Source organism: Mastacembelus armatus, chromosome 11 (genome assembly GCF_900324485.2).
Source record: "Mastacembelus armatus chromosome 11, fMasArm1.2, whole genome shotgun sequence".
Lineage (NCBI taxonomy): Eukaryota > Metazoa > Chordata > Actinopteri > Synbranchiformes > Mastacembelidae > Mastacembelus > Mastacembelus armatus.
Genome location: NC_046643.1, coordinates 17802628 through 17824326, shown reverse-complemented (window position 1 = coordinate 17824326; position 21699 = coordinate 17802628). Strand labels below are relative to the sequence as shown.

General features: G+C 37.7%; 3 protein-coding genes across 25 annotated transcripts in view; all 3 read left to right on the top strand.

Moving 5' to 3' along the window:
- The window catches only part of pleca (plectin a), an 83588-nt gene extending 82675 nt beyond the window's left edge, over positions 1-913 (top strand). For all 23 annotated transcript variants that reach the window (XM_026299557.1, XM_026299562.2, XM_026299559.2 and 20 more), the window contains one exon: positions 42-913. The gene's annotated coding sequence lies outside the window, so the exon portion shown is untranslated. The remainder of the gene's footprint in view (positions 1-41) is intronic.
- Positions 914-2167: 1254 nt separating this feature from the next.
- Positions 2168-5018, top strand: LOC113125920 (doublesex- and mab-3-related transcription factor A2-like). The gene is made up of 3 exons (XM_026299587.1): positions 2168-2703; positions 4262-4506; positions 4593-5018. Exons 1-3 carry the CDS (start codon positions 2211-2213, stop codon positions 4722-4724), a joined length of 870 nt encoding a protein of 289 aa, XP_026155372.1. The 5' UTR covers positions 2168-2210; the 3' UTR covers positions 4725-5018.
- Positions 5019-14286: 9268 nt separating this feature from the next.
- LOC113126293 (plectin-like) lies at positions 14287-21699 on the top strand (the record flags this gene model as incomplete). The annotated part of the gene is made up of 3 exons (XM_026300261.2): positions 14287-14410; positions 17560-17681; positions 18142-21699. A coding segment is annotated over exon 3 (3546 nt), but the record flags the coding sequence as incomplete, so codon positions are not given.

Here is a 21699-nt window from a genome sequence, read left to right as displayed (position 1 = left end):
ATGGAGTCTTAAAGTCTAATGTTTTGTTTTGAATTTTTCAGATATTGTCTTCACAGCCATCGTGTCTCCAGCTCTTTGCTCAGATGTCTTCCAGAGACCCTTGGTATTCATTTGGATTGTGACCTAAACTGTAATCTTTTTATTTCCAGAAGTACAGAAGCACCTGCTCATAAATATTTCTTTGAATTCTTTTTAATGAACCATTTTAAAACCTACATGTAATCATGAACTCATTTAAAGGCCTAAATCATGTTTTGTAAGTGCCTGCGAAATACTGTTTAACACTTTCTGGGGATGCTGAAGATGGTGCAGTTAAACTGTAAACTGTTGTATGCATGACGGAAAGAGCAACGCTATCCATAATGGTATGATTATTGTGTTATCAGATATGCCTTTATATTGTCCATCTATGTCACAAGCTATCTTTACAACAGTTGAAATGTATGGTTTGAATGTTTATTAGTTAAGATTTACATTATTTGAACTTTCCCTTCATTGACAGATAATGTATGTACTGTATATTGATATAGGGCACTATTGCTGAAAGCCATCAATTAACTTCTGTGTTTATGAGAAAGATCTTTAAGCTTTGCCACCAGACTATATTTTTTATTTTCAATCATATATTTTTGTTTTATTTCAGTTCTCCTTTGTAAAGCAAAACATTTAATCTATAACATTTTGTTTCCATGCTCTATATTTCTGCTTTGCATGATTTATTGACATTTAAAAGGTGCAAAAATGAAATAGTTATATCCATTAAAGCATTTCTTTTATTATGTTTCAAAAGGTTTGAAGGATGTATTTTAATGAGGGTCATCAAGCCTTGTTTAAAATTGTGTATTTATAATAAAATGGTGACAAGGACTTTTAATGTAACACCCTACACTATGTAAATAAACATGGAAATTAAGTGTTTTCTCTCAAGTTTCATTTTAGATCAGCTCATTTTATGGCCCTATTGAAAACAGATCCTAAAGTAGAATCCATGATTGATTAACATGGATTTCTTTAGTTGATCTTTGGGTATTTAATATTTAACATAGAAGTGCTACACTCAAATATACAATTTTTTAATAATCAGGGGTAGAGAGTAACTAAGTACATTAATTCAAGACCTCTGCTTAAGTACAATTTTGTCATTAGGCATTATCCACTGCAGCTGAATAGCTTTTATTTCCTGCCAGTATGTAAAATTATTTAGATAAGTGTAAGCAATTCAATTAAAATTAGCTCTACTTTTACCAACTGCAGGATAAAAATGATAAACACACTAACCTATCAATAATTATAAACCAGTAATATACAAGAATGGGAGCTTTTGGTGCCAATACTTCAGTTCTTTTAACTTAATGTACTTAAAGTCAACATTTAAATGGGACTTTTACTTTTTGAGACTGACATCTAGTGGTCGCACAGAGTTTTTAACTGCAGCCATCTACTGACACTGAATGCAGGTAGTGAGCAGGGGTAGAGGAAGACCAATCTTTAAATGAAATGACCAATGCTACTGTGTAAATATAAATACAAACATTTAAATAAAAGTATGGACATGTTGACAAAACTGGTGGGCACAGGCCCAAGGACCCAAAGGGTCTGGTATCCTTAGATCAGAGAACCATGACAGCTGTTAACCTTAGCACCAAAAAGTCAATCAAATGATTAGAAACTGTCGAGAAAAAGCCACAAAATACATACATAAATTTTAAACCAAGAAATACAAAACAACTAAAAATAAACAGAAACAACACCCAGAAAAGCCAAATAACTACAAAAACTGTCAAAAAGAGAAACAAAGGACTGGAAAACCAATAAACACAAAACAATGTGTGTGCCCTACGGACCACTGTCTTATAATCCATCCGCGGGTGTATGTGACACATTTACAGACCTAAAAATCAACATTAGACCACTCAATGAATAAGCCTTCTTGCCGTAATAGAAACTTTCTCACGCAACTTGCGGAGTTTGACAAATCTGCACAGCAACAAGTGTCAACCGGTGACAGGCTTTGATTGGTCTGTTACCATCTGCTGGGACATTTTCCCAGGCCCGAAAACGCTACATTTTATAGGGAATTCAGATTGAGCCTGTCAATGTGTGAGTGTGTATATGTGCACGTGGGGGGGGGGGGCATTTAGGCGGGCACCTGACCCATATACTCAGCTATATTACTTAACTACTGCTTTCGTTACTACTTTACAATCGCCATGTCCCCATCCAAACACCTGACGGCTGCCGCCGATGGCAAACCGCGACAGCCGAAATGCAGCCGGTGCCGCCACCATGGGATCGTCGTCCCGCAGAAAGGCCACATGAAGGTCTGCCCTTTCCTCAAGTGTGACTGCTGGAAGTGCTATCTCGTCGCAGAGCGGACTCGGATCACGGCCCTGCAGCGAAATCTAAAGAAAGCTCTAAATAAACCCCCAAATAACGAGCAGTCGCCCTGCGCCCACTACGGTGGCGCTTCGGCGGTAACGATAGCGGCGTGCAGCGGCTCGGCCCCCACTGATGGAGGCGCTCGTACACCGGACATGACTGAACAGTGTGCGGGGGCACCGGGGAGTACCGGCACCAACGCCTGGGCCCCTCTGGATCTCCGGAGCAAGCCTGCCGCAGAAGGAGAGCATGTGGCCCCTTTGTACAGCAGAGATGTGCTGCCCTTCCCTCCAGGTGAACGGGAGTGTAACCTTCCACCTTTCAGTAAGTTATAGCATCTTTATTACTGCATTATAATGTTAAAGCTAACTTTAACGTTAGCTCAACTGTTTCTACATATTTACATTTTTAGCACAAAGATGGTGGTTTAGCTAACTCAGTGGATGAAGTACTCAGGTCATTTAAATTTTAAAAGTCTGAAGTACAAGTACTGTATTCAAAACATACAAAACTATTAGCATCAACAAATACTGGAAGAACCCACAATACACACTATCCAAAGTGGAGGGGTGACGTCATCAACGGTCACGTATGGGACACCTACAGAACAGCGCGTGGAAGAAGCACGAGGGGCAGAGCAGTCTGGCGCGAAAAATAAAAAAATGTATTTATTAAATTATTATGAATTTGATTGTTTTTCTGAATGAACGCTCATATTTCTTTCATTAGTAGACGCACCATAATAATATTTTAGATCACATTCAGGCACAGCTGCTCTAAGAACTTACTGTTAATCATAAGTACTTGGTTCTTCCACTAAAACAGTATTTACATAGCACATTTGATGATGCATTGAGAACAGCTCAAAGAGAAACAGCCTACACAAAATAATAAACTTTAAGATAATAAAGTAGTAAATGAGGTTAAACCCTGTGTACAAGGCTGGATTATCAACTGGGTGAATAGAGCAACAAGGGCCCCAGACAGACCTGGATATTGGTTTTTAATTATTGACACAGGAACTTGAACCACTTAATTAATATACACTATTACTATTCATATAACTGTTCATATTATAGAAATTCAGAGCATCTGTAACAGCTTAATCTAACTATCCCTAATTAAAATATGCTGGAGTAGAAGAATTCAAAGAAATATTTATGCTCAATACTAGTTGAAACATGGATTAGTTAAAAATCACTTATAAAATAATATCAATAAAATTAAAAAATAAATTAAATAAATAATAGTTTCAGCCATTTTTCTAACATTTAGTTATTCAATGTGAGGGTGTGCTGATCTTCTGTATTAGATCTCATAGTTCAGAAAATATTTTGGGGTTGTGGACTAGTGATTAATTAAAAGCCTTTGAAATACTTTTTGATAGTAAAGCAAATACTTTTACTCTCTACTCATAAGTGGTAAAAGTTAAGCATTTACAATTTAGTGAAAATAGAAATGTTTTACTGTGAAAATATAAAGTACTAAAAGTAAATGAACTCATTTTGTAAAGTGTCCTATTTCAGACTAATTTCTATTATTGACTTTTAATTAATAGCAGGAAATCTGTAGTCAAGTACAGCACTGTAAGTGTACTGAGTTAGTTTCCTCCAAGATCTATTAAGATCAGAGATTTTAGTTTTGGTATTTTGTTAGCTATTTTTCATTTAATATATAAACCATATATAAGTGATTTACTAAGAAAATTGTTGCTCTGATGATGATGATGTTTTTTGCATAGAATAATTTCTTAGCATATTTGATTAAATTTTAGCTTTAATGTAAATGGATGGATGAGTAACCTCCTCACAAAGACCAGTGTAAAATTAATAGAGATTTTAATGTCCAAATGTTGTTAATAATGTCTCAACTTGCTTTCCAGGTGCCCCTTTCTTTGGTGAATTATGGCAGACTGCACCTCAGCCTTTTATTAATGCTCCATTTAGAATGTCAGGTCATTACACCAACAGCTATGCTCTGTGTCCAAACATCATGTCCAACATGCCACTGTTGCGACCTGTACCTGCTGGGCTGTACAGTAATGGTATGCGTGCACCCCTAATGTTCCCCCACTTCCAGCAGGGGCCAGTACACTACCCACCTCCACCTGAGCTTGAACCCCCTGCTGTAAGCAACTTTTTCTTTTCTGTAATGTACTACTAGTACTAAGGCATTCTATATTATGTATTAATTTTACACTGTCTGTGTGTCAGGATGGCAGAAAAGTCTTGTTCATCCTCCAAACACCCCCAGTCCAAGAGGCCCTCCAGCAGGAGCAGTCAGTGAACAGCCCACAGTCTCCTCTGGGCAAACATGATGAACCAGACATAGTGGAGCTTGATTAAAGCTCACTGAACCCACTAATGTCAGGGGATCTCAGGATTTGCTTTTCATGTTTCTAAAAGCAAGGGATTTGATTCTGGTTTCAGAAGAAGAAGACTGTGCAGTTTGTTTGCAAACCTGCTGTTGGCATAAATATTTTTGCACAATTTCTTATTAATGTGCTGATAAATGCTTGAATCTTGGATCGTTACAGATGAAAGCAAAATGTGTTTAAGTTATGATGTGATGAGTTTTTACCCAAGGAAAACAGTTAAAAGTCAGCACTGTGCTGTTTTGTTGACATGCTGGAGTTTTAATGTTGGCAATGTATTCAATTACATTGAAAAATAAAAGGTTTATCTTTTAATATAAGTTTTTGCTTTTACATAAAGCACTATCATTCATTCAACATTTACTCTCACTCATTTTGAATGTAACTTTTTTTAAACCTAAAAGCAGAAAGCTCATCATATTACTATGTTTTCTAGTTTTACTATTAACAAAACTGGCTATTTAGAAAATCAGCTATTTGAATTAGTTAACTAATGTTGCTGGTTTCTTCATTTGAAAATGTCATTTCATATCTAATCATATTTGGTACTGTTTTATGCACTTTATGATGATACCTTTCCACTAGTCTTTACTGATAGGTAGTATTCCCAAAGTGTAGTAAGTTGATCTTATACTGAAATGATCTCTACAAGGGTCATGGGGCTGGAGCCAAACCCAGCTGACTTGGGCGAGACTAGTATACACAATAAAGCCTATGTTTGAATCTATAGCGGGTGATATAATAAACTATAGTATAAGACACTAACCCTGTGCTGTTTCATTGCTGGTATTTGTCACTAAACTGGCAAATTCCAGGCAGAGGCATGGTGTGACACTGCACCCCTCTGATTTCACCACACTGGTGGGATTTTCATCACAATGATCGACCCTCGCATCAGCAACTTCAGAGTTCATTTAAGTCCAGTCCAGTCCAAGACGTGAGGATTGTGTGCATGTCTATGGCTGCGCCCTGACAATGTGGGCTGAATTCCCATGAATCACTTCAGCTCTCTGCCTTTGTCTCTTTTCTCCTTCTCCCTTCCATGTATCCTTTTTTTAGCCAGCCTGGAGACATTTTTCCTAATTTAAGTAGACACTGCACCACTATCATGATCCTCAGTCTGAATGGGCCATCAAACAAAGGTGAGTCAGGTGACAACATCACACATGTGAGCTATTTGAGTTCAGCCCAGGCTTTGAGGCTTTCACCCAGGCCAACTTGCTAACATGTCAAAACTTAATAGGTATAATGTTTACCACCATATTTAATGTATGAGTACTGCTAACATTTGCTAATTAGCACTAAAAACATAGAGAGACATGGAAGGATTGGGTCATAAACCAAACCACTGGACAAAGTAAAAAAAAAAAAAAAGTGGCCCAATCTTAGCCCTGTTTTCATATTTCAGTCCGGACCAAAGTCCTGGACAGAACAATCATCACAACCCTCACCACAGACCTATGAAAGATATGACAGATGGTCAAATCTGATAAAACTGGTACTCCAGATAAAGATGATAAAAGCCAAAAGCTTTTGAAACTAAACTCTAACACTAATGTAAATGCAGCAGGTGGGAAGAAAACAGGAAAAGCATTTATCAAACTTTGGAATTAACTTTGAAGGAACTATGTAGTGGCACAAGGTAAAGTAGCTACAGCTGGTGGAGTATAAAGATCAGAGGCACAGAGGAGGGAGTGCACTGGTAGAAGAGAATAAAGTGCAACAGTACTGCAAAGAGATGAGTCTGAGTCCTGTTTTATGGTCTGGCTAAATTGCCACGACACAAGTGAGAGACACTGACCAAGGGATTTACAGCTACTTACAAATGAAACAGTAATATATTACAGCAAGTCTCAAGAGGTCATGTGAGATCTGCTCAGAGCAGGAACAGCCAATAAGAAACAAAGATTCACTCTGCATTTTCATCACTTTTTTTTTTAGCAATATGCCATTTTATAAAAACATGTCATTTAAATTTATAAAAAAAAACCCTCCCTATTTGCATACAATTAACATATGAAGTTAAATACAAGTTTTATTAGCTGTAATTTCATCATTGTACTGCAAACATAGAGGACCTACTATTAACCAATTTGGGACAAATCGGGATCAATACTAAATTCATCTTATACTATAAGTAAGATAGTAAGAAGGAATAAAAGTGTAGATTTTTACCTTTTACATGTATCTTGTTCACACATTCAGGTACAGCAAGTTGATTTAATATGGGCCCAGATCTTCACACTGAGAAAATAAATAAATACTTGTCAGAACAGAGAGTCACAGAAGGTACAACACAGTAATCTTTGATCAAATGTGCACATCTGGGTGCTGCTGTTTAATTCAAGAGGTCTCAAAAATTTGCAAGGAAAAAGAAAAGAACTCACTTGCATTTGACTGAATGCAACACCCATTTGTATGTTAACACTGGTGTTTGTAAGAATGTGACTTTGCAGAACAAGGTCAACACACTACATATAGATATGTCTTTGTTAAAGAAAGTGATGAAAGCATCAAAACCATCCTCTGCAGCCCCCATGTAAGCATTACTGTAAAAGGATATTTGTCATACTTGCCTGTCACTCATTCGTATTCTTCCTGAAACTCTATCAGTTAAGTGACAACACAGTAAGAATACAGGTGTCCTGGGTTGAACCTGGATCACTATCAAGGTTTTGAGTGTTCAGATCACCTCAAAACTCTTACAGTACAGATTCTGTTGTCGTGTGCAACATGTTTCCAGAATAAAAATTTCTTATCATATTTCACATCAAATAAATCAAGTATGAGTGTGTTTATTATATTCAGTGCCAATTAAAAGAGAGTACACGACTAAACAGATACAAATAAAGGCGGCTCCATAAAGCAGTTCTGAGGAAAATGATGACTTCAAAATTATTAACATGTCAGTAAGCTATTTAACTTTGGCATCTCTAACAGAGAACACATAAGTAGCTTAAAGGAACTTTTTGATCATACTGGTAGCTGAAACCACTGTTATAGTTAGATTTTTTTTTAAAAATTCCTTCAAAGGTCAAGCCAGGCAGAACTTGAGTCCTCACTAGCTCCTGTCTACCCACACAGACTCTTTCATGGGTTGTCTGAGGCCAAACAAGTGGGGGAGGAAGCATCACAACTCTTTTTGTTCATTTAGTTTTGTCAGCTAAATATATTTTAAGTATTATTAAGTTCAACGATGGCTCATTACTGTTATATACTTTTATTAATGGATTATAAGAAGCATAATTTTAAAGGTGACCTTTGAAGTTTTCTTGTAAACAACATTTCTCTTTGCATGCAGTGTTTGAACAAAACACATTGTACCTGCACACATATTTCCTTCCTTATTAAACATCTGCAAAGCTGTTTTTTTATTTTAACACTGAAATGTGCATTGTTTACATGTATGTTTGCTACAGTGGTAGTCATCTTTCCTGCCTTTGTTGGTCCATTGCTTCATGTATGCATGGCCAGTTTAATGTTGCCAGTGTTAGAAATTTGGGCCAAATTTTGTTGGTGCATTTACAGTAAACCTGATGTGTCATGACGGCATACTCAATGAGGATTGAGAAAACTCAGTAAGTCAGTAACTGTAGTACATTTACTTGACTTCTTACTTTATTTTTTTGCAGAGAAATAATTTGTCTCACTCCACAATATTTTGATATTTAATTTCCTTTGCAGATTAAGATTTTTACCTTCTATCTTTCACTCTAATAGACCGGTGATCTGTCTGGGGTGGACCCCACCTCTCGCCCCCAATGTCAGTTGGGATTGGCTCCAGCCCCTAAAGACCCGGAATTGGACTAAGTGGTATAGAGACACAATCGATGGATGGATCCGAAGTCTGAACATTCAAGGTCTTCCATCTGAGAAAATAAAGAGTCAGGACAGACAGTCAGACCAAGTACTCACTCAGTACTCTGAGCTCAAACACATCAGTTCACATCTGGGCAACAGATTTGGTAACAGTGCTCACACGGTGCTGGTGCTCAATTCAAGAGAAATTATAGAAAAATGGGAGAGGACAAAGAAAATTTTGCCATACTACATCAACATAGCAGTCTCTGAATTCACTCTTTGTGTATTCACTATTTGTATGAACAAGCAGGTTTGACAGGGAACACTTTGATTTTCCTGGGAATGCGTGTACAGGCACTAGTTGTGTCCAGGTCTTAGAGGATTTCACCCGTAAATAACCCTTAGGAGTATGACAAAAGACATTTGACATGTCTCTACTCCTCCCCTAATGTTATCTTTGATCACGGGTGGTGGCAAGATGAATTTAAAAGATAATGGTTGCAGATTTCAAAACTTTCTTCTACAGTGAAGCACTTCTGACATGTAGAATTAATGTTGAGCAAACACCTAACAGGTTACCCTTCCAGTATGAAAGCTGTCAGGTATTTTGTCTCTATAGCATGAGAAGAGAAAGGCTGGGTGTGCCTTAGATAACACAGGCTGATAAAAACCTGCCCACTGTGGCTGTGGAATGTAGAACACACATGTTGTGTTGCCCAGATTAAAGTGCTGATTGATTCCAACAGTCAACAGCCAATGAATGTCACTAAGAATCACTTACAGCCGATCTTCTGTCAAAGATAAAAATCAAATGTGCTGACTGTGTTAAGTCAGTGTGATATTCTAACACTGGTTTCAAAACGTGTTTATTGTCTCTGTAATCCATATTATTGACATACTGTAGGTGTGTTCTGTAGTTGTTTTGAGAATCAAAGTTTTCTTTCAGTCACATCTTCTTTAAGGAGTGAGCTTTAGATTGGAATTCAGGTTTATTATTAAAGTGAGTGTGGAAAGGATTCAGTAAGAGACGGGGCTTGACTGCAGGCAGTGCAGAGCCCTTCAGGATTTGAAATAACCAGGAAAAAAACTAGAAGTGGACAGATATTAATGAAACAGGTCAGGGGTTCTCAGAGGAGAGTGAAGTGGGAGTGGCGCTGACATGCATGGACAATGAAAAAACATTCCTGGCTCGGTGCATTTGTTTCTGGCAAAGGGAAAGTCCTACACAATATCCTGCAAGCACTTTAACAATGTAGAGAGCTAATGGAAAAGTCTTTTGCCTGTATAAGTGGGCAATGAAAGACTTATTACAACGGATATATTTAGTAAAGGGAAATAAAGGGAGCTGCACAGATTTTTTCTATAAAAGATACACCAACCAAATTAGTTGTGTTAAATTTGTGTTTTTAATAGTATTATTGTGTATTTAACCTGACATGCCAGGTGGATTACATCACACAAGCAGCCAGCAGATGTGCAAGGCAAGTCTATACTTGCTGCTTCAATAAAATGACATGGATAATTTTTATAATTTTACTATGAGTAACATAAAAATATCACCATGTAGTTGCATCAGTATTGACAGCCCATTTTTACACATGACTAATTTCTGAAGAAAGTAGGCATGGTTGGTTTTCAGAAAATGAAAATTGGGCAATACGTGAACTCCTCATCATCACTGCTCAATTCAGTTCAACTCAATTCATTTTGTATAGCTCCAAATCACAATACAAATCATCTCAAGGCACTTTACAAAAAATCCCCACAACAAATCTCTTATGAGCAAGCACTTGGCGACAGTGGAGAAAGAAAGAAGAAAAAACCTCCAGCAGAACCAGGCTCAGTTTGGGCAGACATCTGCCTCGACTGGTTGGGGGGAGTGGATAGAGGAGAGAGAAAAGAACAGCAACAATAAACAACAACTGTTGGCTAAATGCCTCAAAGGATGGAGGTTCACACAACAAAGCATCACCTACACCCATATTCTCTGCTCTGGTTTGTGCCTCTAATACAATAACACCACATTTAGGTCGCAAAGGTGAGCACGTTTTTCTGAAAAATAAATTCCCAGCTGGCAAACACTTTAACATGACCTAATTCTTTTTTGGACGAATTTCCTAAATCCTCAAAAGCTTTTCTAACCACCTGCATAATTTGTGCATGATAGAAACATTTTTTTAGCTTGTTTTCCAAGTTGTGACTATTTTTTTAAATTAACAAACAAATAAGGTAGCTGCAAATGACATATTCTGAACCAAACCAAACCAAACTGAAATTCTCTAATGGGCTTGAAAATTCAACCTGAGAATTCAGTGATGTGTCGAGACTTGTGTTTTAGAGTTAAGGGAAGCATAAAGAATGACTGCCAAGCAAACAGTAAAAATGAAAGTCATTTGGTAATTGTTCACTGGGTCACTGCATCAACAGATATATTCATCTTTTTATAACAGCTGTTGTGCTGTAATATAAAACTGAGTCAGATGAAGAGCTATATCACAGAACTACTCATTTGTGCACAGCATCTGAGAACTAGCACAGAGATTCAACACTGTCTATATAAATGTACTTATGACTTTCTTATTAAAACTGCTGCTTAAAAAAATGTAATAATTACATAAATACAACAATCTGCTTAATAAATAGGTTTTACATTTCAGACTTCAAACACACAATGACTTTTTTGGCGACAAGAATAAGCTGTGAAAACAACACTGACATATATCAGTGATGAAGCAGGTATAGTACACATGTTAGGAAACAGTGGCCTAATTATATATCCAAAAGACACAAAGCAATGTTACCATTAGTTTGGAGTTGTGTTTCTGCTAATCCATTGAACATAAGACCAATATTAGCTCTCCTGTTAAATGCTTTGATTTCCACTAACTCCTGGGATAGCTCATAAATGCTCCATCATAATTATTGTAATTCTTAAATTTGACTACCCTTTTGTGCCAGACTCTCAGTGTATTTAGATTATTTTTTAGCTGCTGCATCTAGTAAAAACGCTGGTGACAGTAAACATAAGCAGTAAATATAAGCAGTGAGCTACAAAACCAAAACAATGAGCTAAAAGACACTTAAAACTGCACAGAGCTGAGAGGAAATTATGTGAAAATAATGTGAAGGTTTTTCACTCCAGTTACTTTCACTTTACACAGAAATTGGACTCATTGTTTATATTAAAATAATGATTATGGCTGCTTGAAGCGTGTTGCCAACACTCCTTCAAAGCACAACATTTATTATTGCAATGACTTACAGAACTGTGGTATTTAATGGTAACTATATATGTATTTTGAATGCTTTTAAAATGACCTTGTTTTACTGAAAGAAAAACAGCCTGCATTCATGATAAATCTCTATGAAATGTCAAGATTTGCACAACATTTTTTTGCCTGTCAGCGTTTGACAAACACCAACCTATCTGCCAAAAGCAAAGGTGTGTTTTTAACTGCTGATCTCACTTCTGTTCAACAAAAGAAATATTAATTTAATGATCATGCAAAGTCATAGGAACTTGTCAGTCTGGTTTCAAGTCATGCAAAGGTGTGTTTCCAGATAAAAATCAATGCTACCACCCTCCAACCCCAACTTGTCAACTATTATCATCACACCTCCTTGTTTCTTCAAAACCTTGGGGCCACCACACCCAGCCTTAACTACATAGCACCAGCTTTCATGACACTCAAAGGTAGACGTGAGAAGACAGTTTGGGACAGGGGAGGAAATCAATTAACAGCCGAAAAGTTAGTGATTTAATGAGATTTTACACTGTCATCTGCCCATTTTCTATCCCAGCTAAATTAATCACACACACTTATTTTGGCATTTATTAGGAAATGTGTAAATTTAGCAATTATCATTATCATATTATATATCATATTATTAGTTATTTCTAATAAAAAAATAAAAATAAAAAAAAATAAAATAAAAAAAACTTCACACAACCAGGGGCGGAAATCATGACTTATAGTTGCTGTATGAGGTAAGGAACTGCTTTGAAACATGAACCTGCAGAAGGTCAGATTTTTTCAAAATGACTGTCTGTCCCTTCAAGCTCTTAATTTGAAGTGTTCTCACACTGGAATTTCATGATCACCTGTAGTATTAGACTTCAGCGTCATCATTACGATGTGATTAATGTCTTTGCATGTAGTTTATGCAACTAACAGCAGATGTTGCCTGTGTAGGCTGTCTGTTTTGTGACGCAATTATTTTTTTATTGGTAATATGTGAGATAGAGCCCTACAGGCCTATGAAACTGCAGTTATTCACAACTGAAAACCTGCCAAACATAAGGAGGGCTATTATACAAAGTCAAAGTACATTGTAATCACAGGGCATCCGGCTCTACTTGTCAAAACATGGCTGGTTAGATAAGGAAGTGTCTGCAGGCACTGTTCATTTTTGCTGACATCCTCTGCCATTCTTCCTTGCAGATCCTCTCCAGTTCTGTCAGGTTGGATGGTGAACGTTGGTGGGCAGCCATTTTCAGGTCTCTCCAGAGATGCTCAATTGGGTTTAGGTCAGGGCTCTGGCTGGGCCAGTCAAGAACGGTCACAGAGTTGTTCCGAAGCCACTCCTTTGTTATTTTAGCTGTGTGCTTAGGGTCATTGTCCTGTTGAAAGGTGAACCTTCGGCCCAGTCTGAGGTCCTGAGCACTCTGGAAGAGGTTTTCTTCCAGGATATCTCTGTACTTTGCCACATTCATCTTTCCTTCAATTGCAACCAGTCGTCCTGTCCCTGCAGCTGAAAAACACCCCCACAACATGATGCTCCCACCACCATGTTTCACTGTAGGGATTGTATTGGGCAGGTGATGAGCAGTGCCTGGTTTTCTCCACACATGCCGCTTAGAATTAACGCCAAAAAGTTCAATCTTGGTCTCATCAGACCAGAGAATCTTATTTCTTATAGTCTGGGAGTCCTTCATGTGTCTTTTGGCAAACTCTATGCAGGCTTTCGTGTGTCTTGCACTGAGGAGAGGCTTCCGTCGGGCCACTCTGCCATAAAGCCCCGACTGGTGGAGGGCTGCAGTGATAGTTGACTTTGTGGAACTTTCTCCCATCTCCCTACTGCATCTCTGGAGCTCAGCCACAGTGATCTTTGGGTTCTTCTTTACCTCTCTCACCAAGGCTCTTCTCCCACGATTGCTCAGCTTGGCTGGACGGCCAGGTCTAAGAAGAGTTCTGGTCGTCCCAAACTTTTTCCATTTGAGGATTATGGAGGCCACTGTGCTCTTAGGAACCTTGAGTGCTGCAGAAATTCTTTTGTAACCTTGGCCAGATCTGAGCCTTGCCACAGTTCTGTCTCTGAGCTCCTTGGGCAGTTCCTTCGACCTCATGATTCTCATTTGCTCTGACATGCACTGTGAGCTGTAAGGTCTTATATAGACAGGTGTGTGCCTTTCCTAATGTATATACATAGAAGATTTAAGATCTCTGCGTTTGATTAGAATAATCTTGCACAAATAAAAGATATATTTTACTTTAACTTTAGACTTCATTGCATTTAATTAATCTCCTCACCTTTAGTAGAGTTTAAAGTGCTGAATGTAATGAATGCTATTGTTTAAGAGCACAATAGACACTCAGGAAGTCTGCAGGAATTCCCGGCATTCTGCACTGAGGGCAAAGAGATCTCCTGTCTTTATTCCATCAGTTTGAGGAGTAGGCTGTTCCTGAGAAAGGGAGGAACTTAACTGTTGGACTTGTTCTGTATATGACTAGTGAGCAGGGAGGACTACTTCTGAGATGTTGGGAGTGCTTTTAAATCCCAATCTTTCTCATACCAACTGAGTTCAACTTGAATTCAACTGCTGAACAGTACAGATTTGGATTACAGAGACTTCAGGTAAGAGCAGATTTCTTTAGAGATTTGTGATGAAAAATGCCTGAATGACTTACTTGTTTCTGGCTACTAAAGAGAAGCCTCAAAGAAAAGCACAATCTTTTAAAGAATGTAATTTAATCATATAAAACCACTTTTAAACTGTAACTTACTTTTAAGTACGATACATCGGAAAGTATTTGCCAAAGCAAATGGTGGTGAAATAACTGTTTATTCTGTAGTATCAGTCAACACCCTTCTGATAAAAAGGGATAGCAAACATTCCTCACTGATTACCTTTGACCACAACTGTTAAAATAACATTTTATGACATTTTATGTCACTGTTGAAAAGTTTGAACACTGTGTCTAAAGCATCTAATAATAATATTGAGGGCTGCTGACACACATAATGTGTCATTTTAGACAGTTGCATACTATACTGTTTTTTTATACTGGTGTCATAAATGCAATGCAACAAAGACCTGATTATCACAGATGTGATATAATGGAACGTGTGCTTTGCATGTAACATAGAAAATGTGCTGTCTGGTGTCAGTCTTAAAGCTGTTCCACGGCTTTCTCCCAGGCACAAAGGTTAAATAGGTTGTCAAAGAAAAAGTTGTCATTTAAACATATTTTGGCCATGTTTATACCAGAGTTAGAAGACTAGAACACATTTAGCCAAGTGGGTGTAACCTTAATTAACATTAAACACATCAAAATCATTATGTAGTCTAGTGACATAAAATATGTGTTTAGAAAGTTGTCATTTTGTTGAACTGTCCAAATGCAGCTGAACTAGTCATGCTGCATCAAAGTACTGTGTTATTAAGCTATTGTGTGACCTGTTAAATGAAGTAATTAGAATTGGAGCTGAAGCGAAAGTAATAAAGGAAAGTAATGAGAAATTGATTGATTCCTTGTCATGGTATTTTTGTCAGGTGATTTTCAAGCAAAAATGCTAAATATCACATTCACAGTGAATTTTTTATCACATTTTAGACAAGTTGTAGCTAGTATCTGAGAATTTGTTTCTTTTATTTAATGCTTTAAAAATACAGAAAATGAAACATATTTGGGTTTTGGACTGTTTGTTAAACATAAAAAAAATCTAAGAAACAATGAATTTCTAATATTCTGCTCCACTTCATGTAATTTAATCATATAAAACCACATTTAAACTGTAACTTACTTTTAAGTGGGATAAATCAGAAATGGGATGCACAAAAAAATGGCTCCTAATATAATTAAATCTAGAAACACATCCGTTAAATGGGATCTCCGTTAAACATACACAATCTACATATTTTCACAATATCACCAAAAACTGAATATTATGAGCATCATAGAGAAAGGGGTCAGCTAGCATCTTTAGTAATTACAGTTGGCATTATGATTATATGGTAGACACATGTTCTGCATGTTCATTTATATTTACCAAGAAATGGCCAATATTTCTCAAATTGTGTCAGGGTTATGTGCATTTCTTCACAATAGGAAAGTAAAGTTTCCTAAGACCTGCTGTTTACTGTTCACAGCAGACTGTGAAGCTACACTATGTTAATACTATTTGATATAGCTGCAGTTTCATGCAGTTACAATATTTGCCTTTACAATGTGATAAGCAAACACATGATGCAACAAATGTACAGTGAATGTTCAATAGCTATAAAACATTCAAACATTTACAAAGTGGGTGACAAACTCACAGCTGCAGTTTCATGTAGCGACACAGTGGAGTCAAGCTCCAGTTGAGTTTATATGAACAATATTACTTGGCCTCTACGTACAATGCTGTAACAGCAGCATAGTGATCAACACACCTTTAGTCAACTGTGATTATAAACAGGAAAGCATTAACTGCATGCTACTTAGAAACTACAGTGAAAAAAGTTCTGCTGATGCAGCTAATAAATGCATTTTTCTGACAAAAAGAACAATAACATGCAAAATAATATGCAGATTGCAGTCTTGTCTATTAAGAGTGAGCAGGTTTGTAAGATTCATGATTCATTTCACACTGAGAAATGTGAACCTCACACACCTGAGTGATTCACTCCTACAGGCAGAAATGACATCATGTGTCACACAAATGAGTGTGGAAAGAGTTGTCCATTCTTTGAATGAGGTGATGTAACACTAAAGGATGTGTTCAGACTTGAATGTTATTAGGGCCTCTGAATGTCATTTAAATACTGCCACATTTTCTTTGTGTTTTTTCTTTTTTAGTATTTATCCACCTTACACATTAAACCCACTTTAATGTAAATAAACCTATCCCTAAAATATTTTCCCATTTACTTGACCTTAACTAGCTTTGAGTTTAACGTTTTATTCCCACATGATCTTTGGAAACTTTTGATCTCCACTAAAAATTTAAAATAAAGTTCTGTGGATTTGAGCAACGTTTGGCTGTGAAAAGTTTAAAGTGTTTATAATAGCACAGTATTTGTGTGTTTTCCATGCCTGTTGTTACAACATACTGGATGTTCCAGTTTTGAAGCAATGCACCTTATCATGCCAAAACAAATACATGTTGCTTGTGAAACACATTTATGAAACGACAGAGTTCATCTCTTTGCTAATCTTTTGTGGGAAAGAACAGAAAAGAAAAACTTGATTTTCTAAACATATATTATGTACAAATACGTAAATTATGCATGAAGAAAGACTACCGTGACCTTATCTATCTATGCATTTAAAAACATAGATGCACTAATATGCTTAATTTCTGTATAGCCTGTAATATAAATGCACCAATTGCAATATAAGTAGACCTCTTAACATTAGAATTACATTAGTAGACCTCTTAACATTAGAATTAGCAGACCAAATAAATAAATTATTTTTTTTGTCATTCATACAGAAGTGCCTAGCCCATGTCTGCTTCTGCATGCACACATTGTCTTTAGATCTACATAAAAGACACAAACGTCGTGGCTATAATCTCACTGATTTTGTCTTTGTTGGTACTAATCTCATAAATGTGTGTATCAACTGAAGTTTATAGCTTTAAAATACATGAACTTGTTAATTAGACAGGTTCAATGAATATTTCTAGTATGCAAACAGTAAAGGCATAATTTAACAAAATGATAACTAAGTCTCAAGGAGGGATTTTGACAAATATGAACATACATGAACATGAACATGTTTTTCTTATCTCTACAGGAAAAGAATTTCCAAGCCCTGGGGTTCTGACCATAAAAGCCTGGGTACCTTTGGTGTTTATCCTGGGAAAAGGGAAAGTCCAGAGCATCTGAGAAGCTGAGGCTGCCCAAGGAAACTAAAAGGTTTGACATGTAGTTGAAAGACAGATCTATTAATATCTGGTTACTAATATTTGAATAAATCAGAGTCACGTGACTGATACAAACTTTCCACAGTAACAGAATCATCCAAAATCACCACTAAGTTGAAACAATACCTCTCTACATCAAACCAAATATTTTAACCTTAACAAATTCGGGACTTGCTGCAGGGCTATTGTGTTAGACAGCTAATACACTAATAAAGTAGAAACTTAGTAAATGCCTAATAATTTTGTACCTGTGATGAGCAACATTATTAGGTAGTGAAAGGAGAGACTGGTAAATATTAGCATAATTGGTACTGCATATAATTCAAACGCTGTACAAAGTCTAATGATCTCTATATAAAATGCTGTGGTGCACACAAAATATTTGTAATGTTATTTACAGACAATGTATGCAATATAAAACCAAATTAAGCAACTATTTCTGTGTTGTGCAGTTCTAGGTCAAGATGGCTAGTCAAGACAAGCAAAAGGACTACACACAGGTCCACGGACCTGTAGCTGGCATATTTCTGGAGAACACAAAGGAGACAATTACTATATATCAAGCCATGAAAAAACGTTTACTTAAGCCAGGAACAGCATTAGCCCTGCTTGAAGCACAAGCTGCCACAGGTGGCATTGTAGACCCAGTAAACAATAAAATGCTTGCTATCACAGATGCTGTTAAAGAAGGAATAGTTGGACCAGAGATGAAGGAGAAACTCCTCGCAGCAGAAAAAGCCGTTAGTGGCTATGTAGATCCCTACACTAACCAAATAATATCTGTGTTCCAAGCCATGCAAAAAGATTTAGTCCCAAGAGAATATGGATTGAGGCTTCTGGAAGCACAGGTAGCTACACAAGGCCTGTTTGATCCCGTTGAGAAGACAAATATTTCAGTTGAATCAGCAATTCAAAAGGGCTACTACGAGAAAGGTTTGCTCAATGAGCAGATGTCAGAGCTCAAAGTGTTCTACAATCCAAGCACACAGGAAAATCTTAACTACAAAAACCTCCTCAACAAATGCACTGTGGATCCTGGCACAGGCCTGTTGCTCCTTCCAGTTTGCATTACCTTCAAAGGTCTCCGAAGAGGCATTTCCTCCACTAAACTCTATGAAGCAAAGATCATTGACAAAGAAACATATGAAGACCTACAGAAAGGGAAGACCACAACACAGGATGTGATGCTGATAGAAACAGTGAAAGATTACCTAGAGGGCAAAGGCAGTATTGCAGGTGTTGCTGTGCTGTCAACCAATCAGACAATGAGCGTTTATCAAGCCATGAAACAAGGCATTCTGATGCCTGGAACCGCACTCGTTTTACTTGAGGCACAAGCTGCAACTGGATTCATGATTGATCCTGTAGAAAATAAAACATTCACTGTGGATGAGGCAATCAAAAACAAACTTGTTGGCCCAGAATATCACGCAAAGCTCAGTTCTGCTGAGCGAGCAGTAACTGGATACAAAGACCCATACACAGGTGAAACTATATCTCTGTTTCAAGCACTGAAAAAAGACCTCATCATGAAGGAGCATGGAATCCGCCTACTTGAGGCACAAATTGCTACAGGTGGAATAATAGACCCGATCAACAGTCTCAGACTTCCTGTAGAAGTGGCCTTTAAAAGAGGTCATTTTGATGAGGAAATGAATTCCATACTAAAAGATTCAGGGGATGACACAAGGGGTTTTTTTGACCCAAACACAGAAGATAATCTGACCTATCTTCAACTGATGGAAAGATGTGTCTTTGATCCTACCACTGGACTGTGTCTCCTTCCTCTTTTTGGTAAGTCAGAGAGACAGAATTTCAACTTCACTGACTACCAAACTAAAATGGCCTTCAAAAACAAGAAAGTGAAAGTGACAAGTGGGAAGTACATGGGAATGACAGTATCTCTGTGGGAACTGCTAATGTCAGAATACTTTGACACACAACAGAGGCAAGATATCATTCAAAAGTATAAAGAAGGACAACTTACTATCCAAATGGTCATTACAACAGTTTTGGAAGTCATAGAGAAGTCTGTGCAAACAACAAAAATTGTCATTGAAGGCATCAGAGAGAGTGTCACACCCATAAAACTTGTGGAGGCAGATATCATTAGTGAGAAAGTCCTGGAGGATCTGAAAATAGGAAAAAAATCAGTGAAGGAAGTAATAGAAGATGAAAATGTAAAGATGTACCTGAAGGGGAAAAGCAGCATTGCAGGTATTCTGCTACCTGACTCTCAAATCATGACCATCTACCAGGCCAGACAGAAAGGAAAGCTGATGCCAGGAACGGCCCTGATTCTACTGGAGGCACAGGCAGCAACTGGATTTATTATTGACCCTATTGGAAACCGGAAGTTTTCAGTGGATGAGGCTGTCAAAGCAAAAATCGTGGGGCCTGATGTCTGTCAAAAGCTGCGCTCAGCAGAGAAAGCAGTTACTGGATACAGAAATCCATATGACGACAAAATAATCTCTTTGTTCCAAGCCATGCAAAAAGACCTCATCGTAAAAGATCATGCAATTCGGCTCCTGGAAGCTCAAATTGCCACTGGTGGGATCATTGACCCAGTGAACAGTCATCGCATTCCTGTCCATGTGGCCTATAAAAGGGGGCTCTTCAGTGAGGAAATGAATCAGGTCCTGAGTGATCCAAGTGATGACACCAAAGGATTCTTTGATCCCAACACCCATGAGAACCTGACATACTTGCAGCTCATGGCCAGATGTGTAACAGATCCCAGTACAGGTCTGTGCCTCCTGCCACTCAAAAGCATAAGCCACAAAATCAACATAGATAATAATCTTCGGGAAATGTTTCAAAAAACAGTAGTTACTGTTAAGTACGGCAGGTTCAGGGGCAAGCACACAACACTGTGGGATCTTATCAATTCAGAGTATATTTCTGAGGACAAAAGACAGGAGTTTTTCAAGCGCTTTAAGTCACAGAAAATCACAACTGACCAACTCATCATCACCATTGTACATATCATTGAGAGTAAGGAGTTAAAACAGCTGGAAGAGCTGAAGCTTAAAACAATCAGAGGAGAGGTCTCTGTTGTTGATCTTTATGAGCTTGGAATTGTGGATGAAAAAACATACCAAAACTTGATTGATGGAAAAATAACAAGCACTGATGTGATGAAAATGGAAAGTGTGAGGACCTACTTACGAGGCAAAGGATGTGTCGCTGGGGTGATACTGCAGCCCTCCAATCAGAAGCTAAGCATCTATAGGGCGCAGAAAAAAGGAATTCTCACACCTGGCACTGCCCTCTGCCTCCTGGAAGCACAAGCAGCCACAGGATTTATTGTTGATCCACTGAAAAACCAGAAACTTACAGTGGATCAAGCTCTCAGAGAAAAGGTAATTGGTCCACAAGTGTATGAAACACTTTTAACTGCTGAAAAGGCCATAACTGGGCACACAGATCCATACACTGGTCAAACGATCTCACTTTTCCAAGCTTTGAAAAAGAATCTAATTGTCAAGCAGCATGGCATTCATTTACTTGATGCCCAGATTGCTACAGGTGGTGTCGTTGATCCCTTGAAGGGTGTTCACTTACCCCTTGAGACTGCTTACAGGAAAGGTTATTTTGATGAAGAATTTAACAAAGTCCTATCACAGCCAACAGATGACATGAGAGGCTTTTTTGATCCAAACACACAAGACAATCTGAGATACATGGAGATGCTGGACAGATGTGTAAAAGATAAGGAAACAGGACTGTTTTTCCTGCCACTGAAAGACACACCAAAAGCAACTGACTCAGAGATAAAGGAAACTTTTGAAAAAATAGCTGTGAGCATATCAGTAGGACACTATTCAGGAAAATCTGTCTCTCTGTGGGACTTGATTCACTCTGGGTACTTCACTGATGATCAGCGGCTTGAATTCATTGAAAATTACAGATCAAAGAAGATTACCACACAAACCATAATCACAGAAGTGATTTCCACCATTGAAAAACTAGAAACACCAAAAATGATAATGGGCATGCGAAACCCT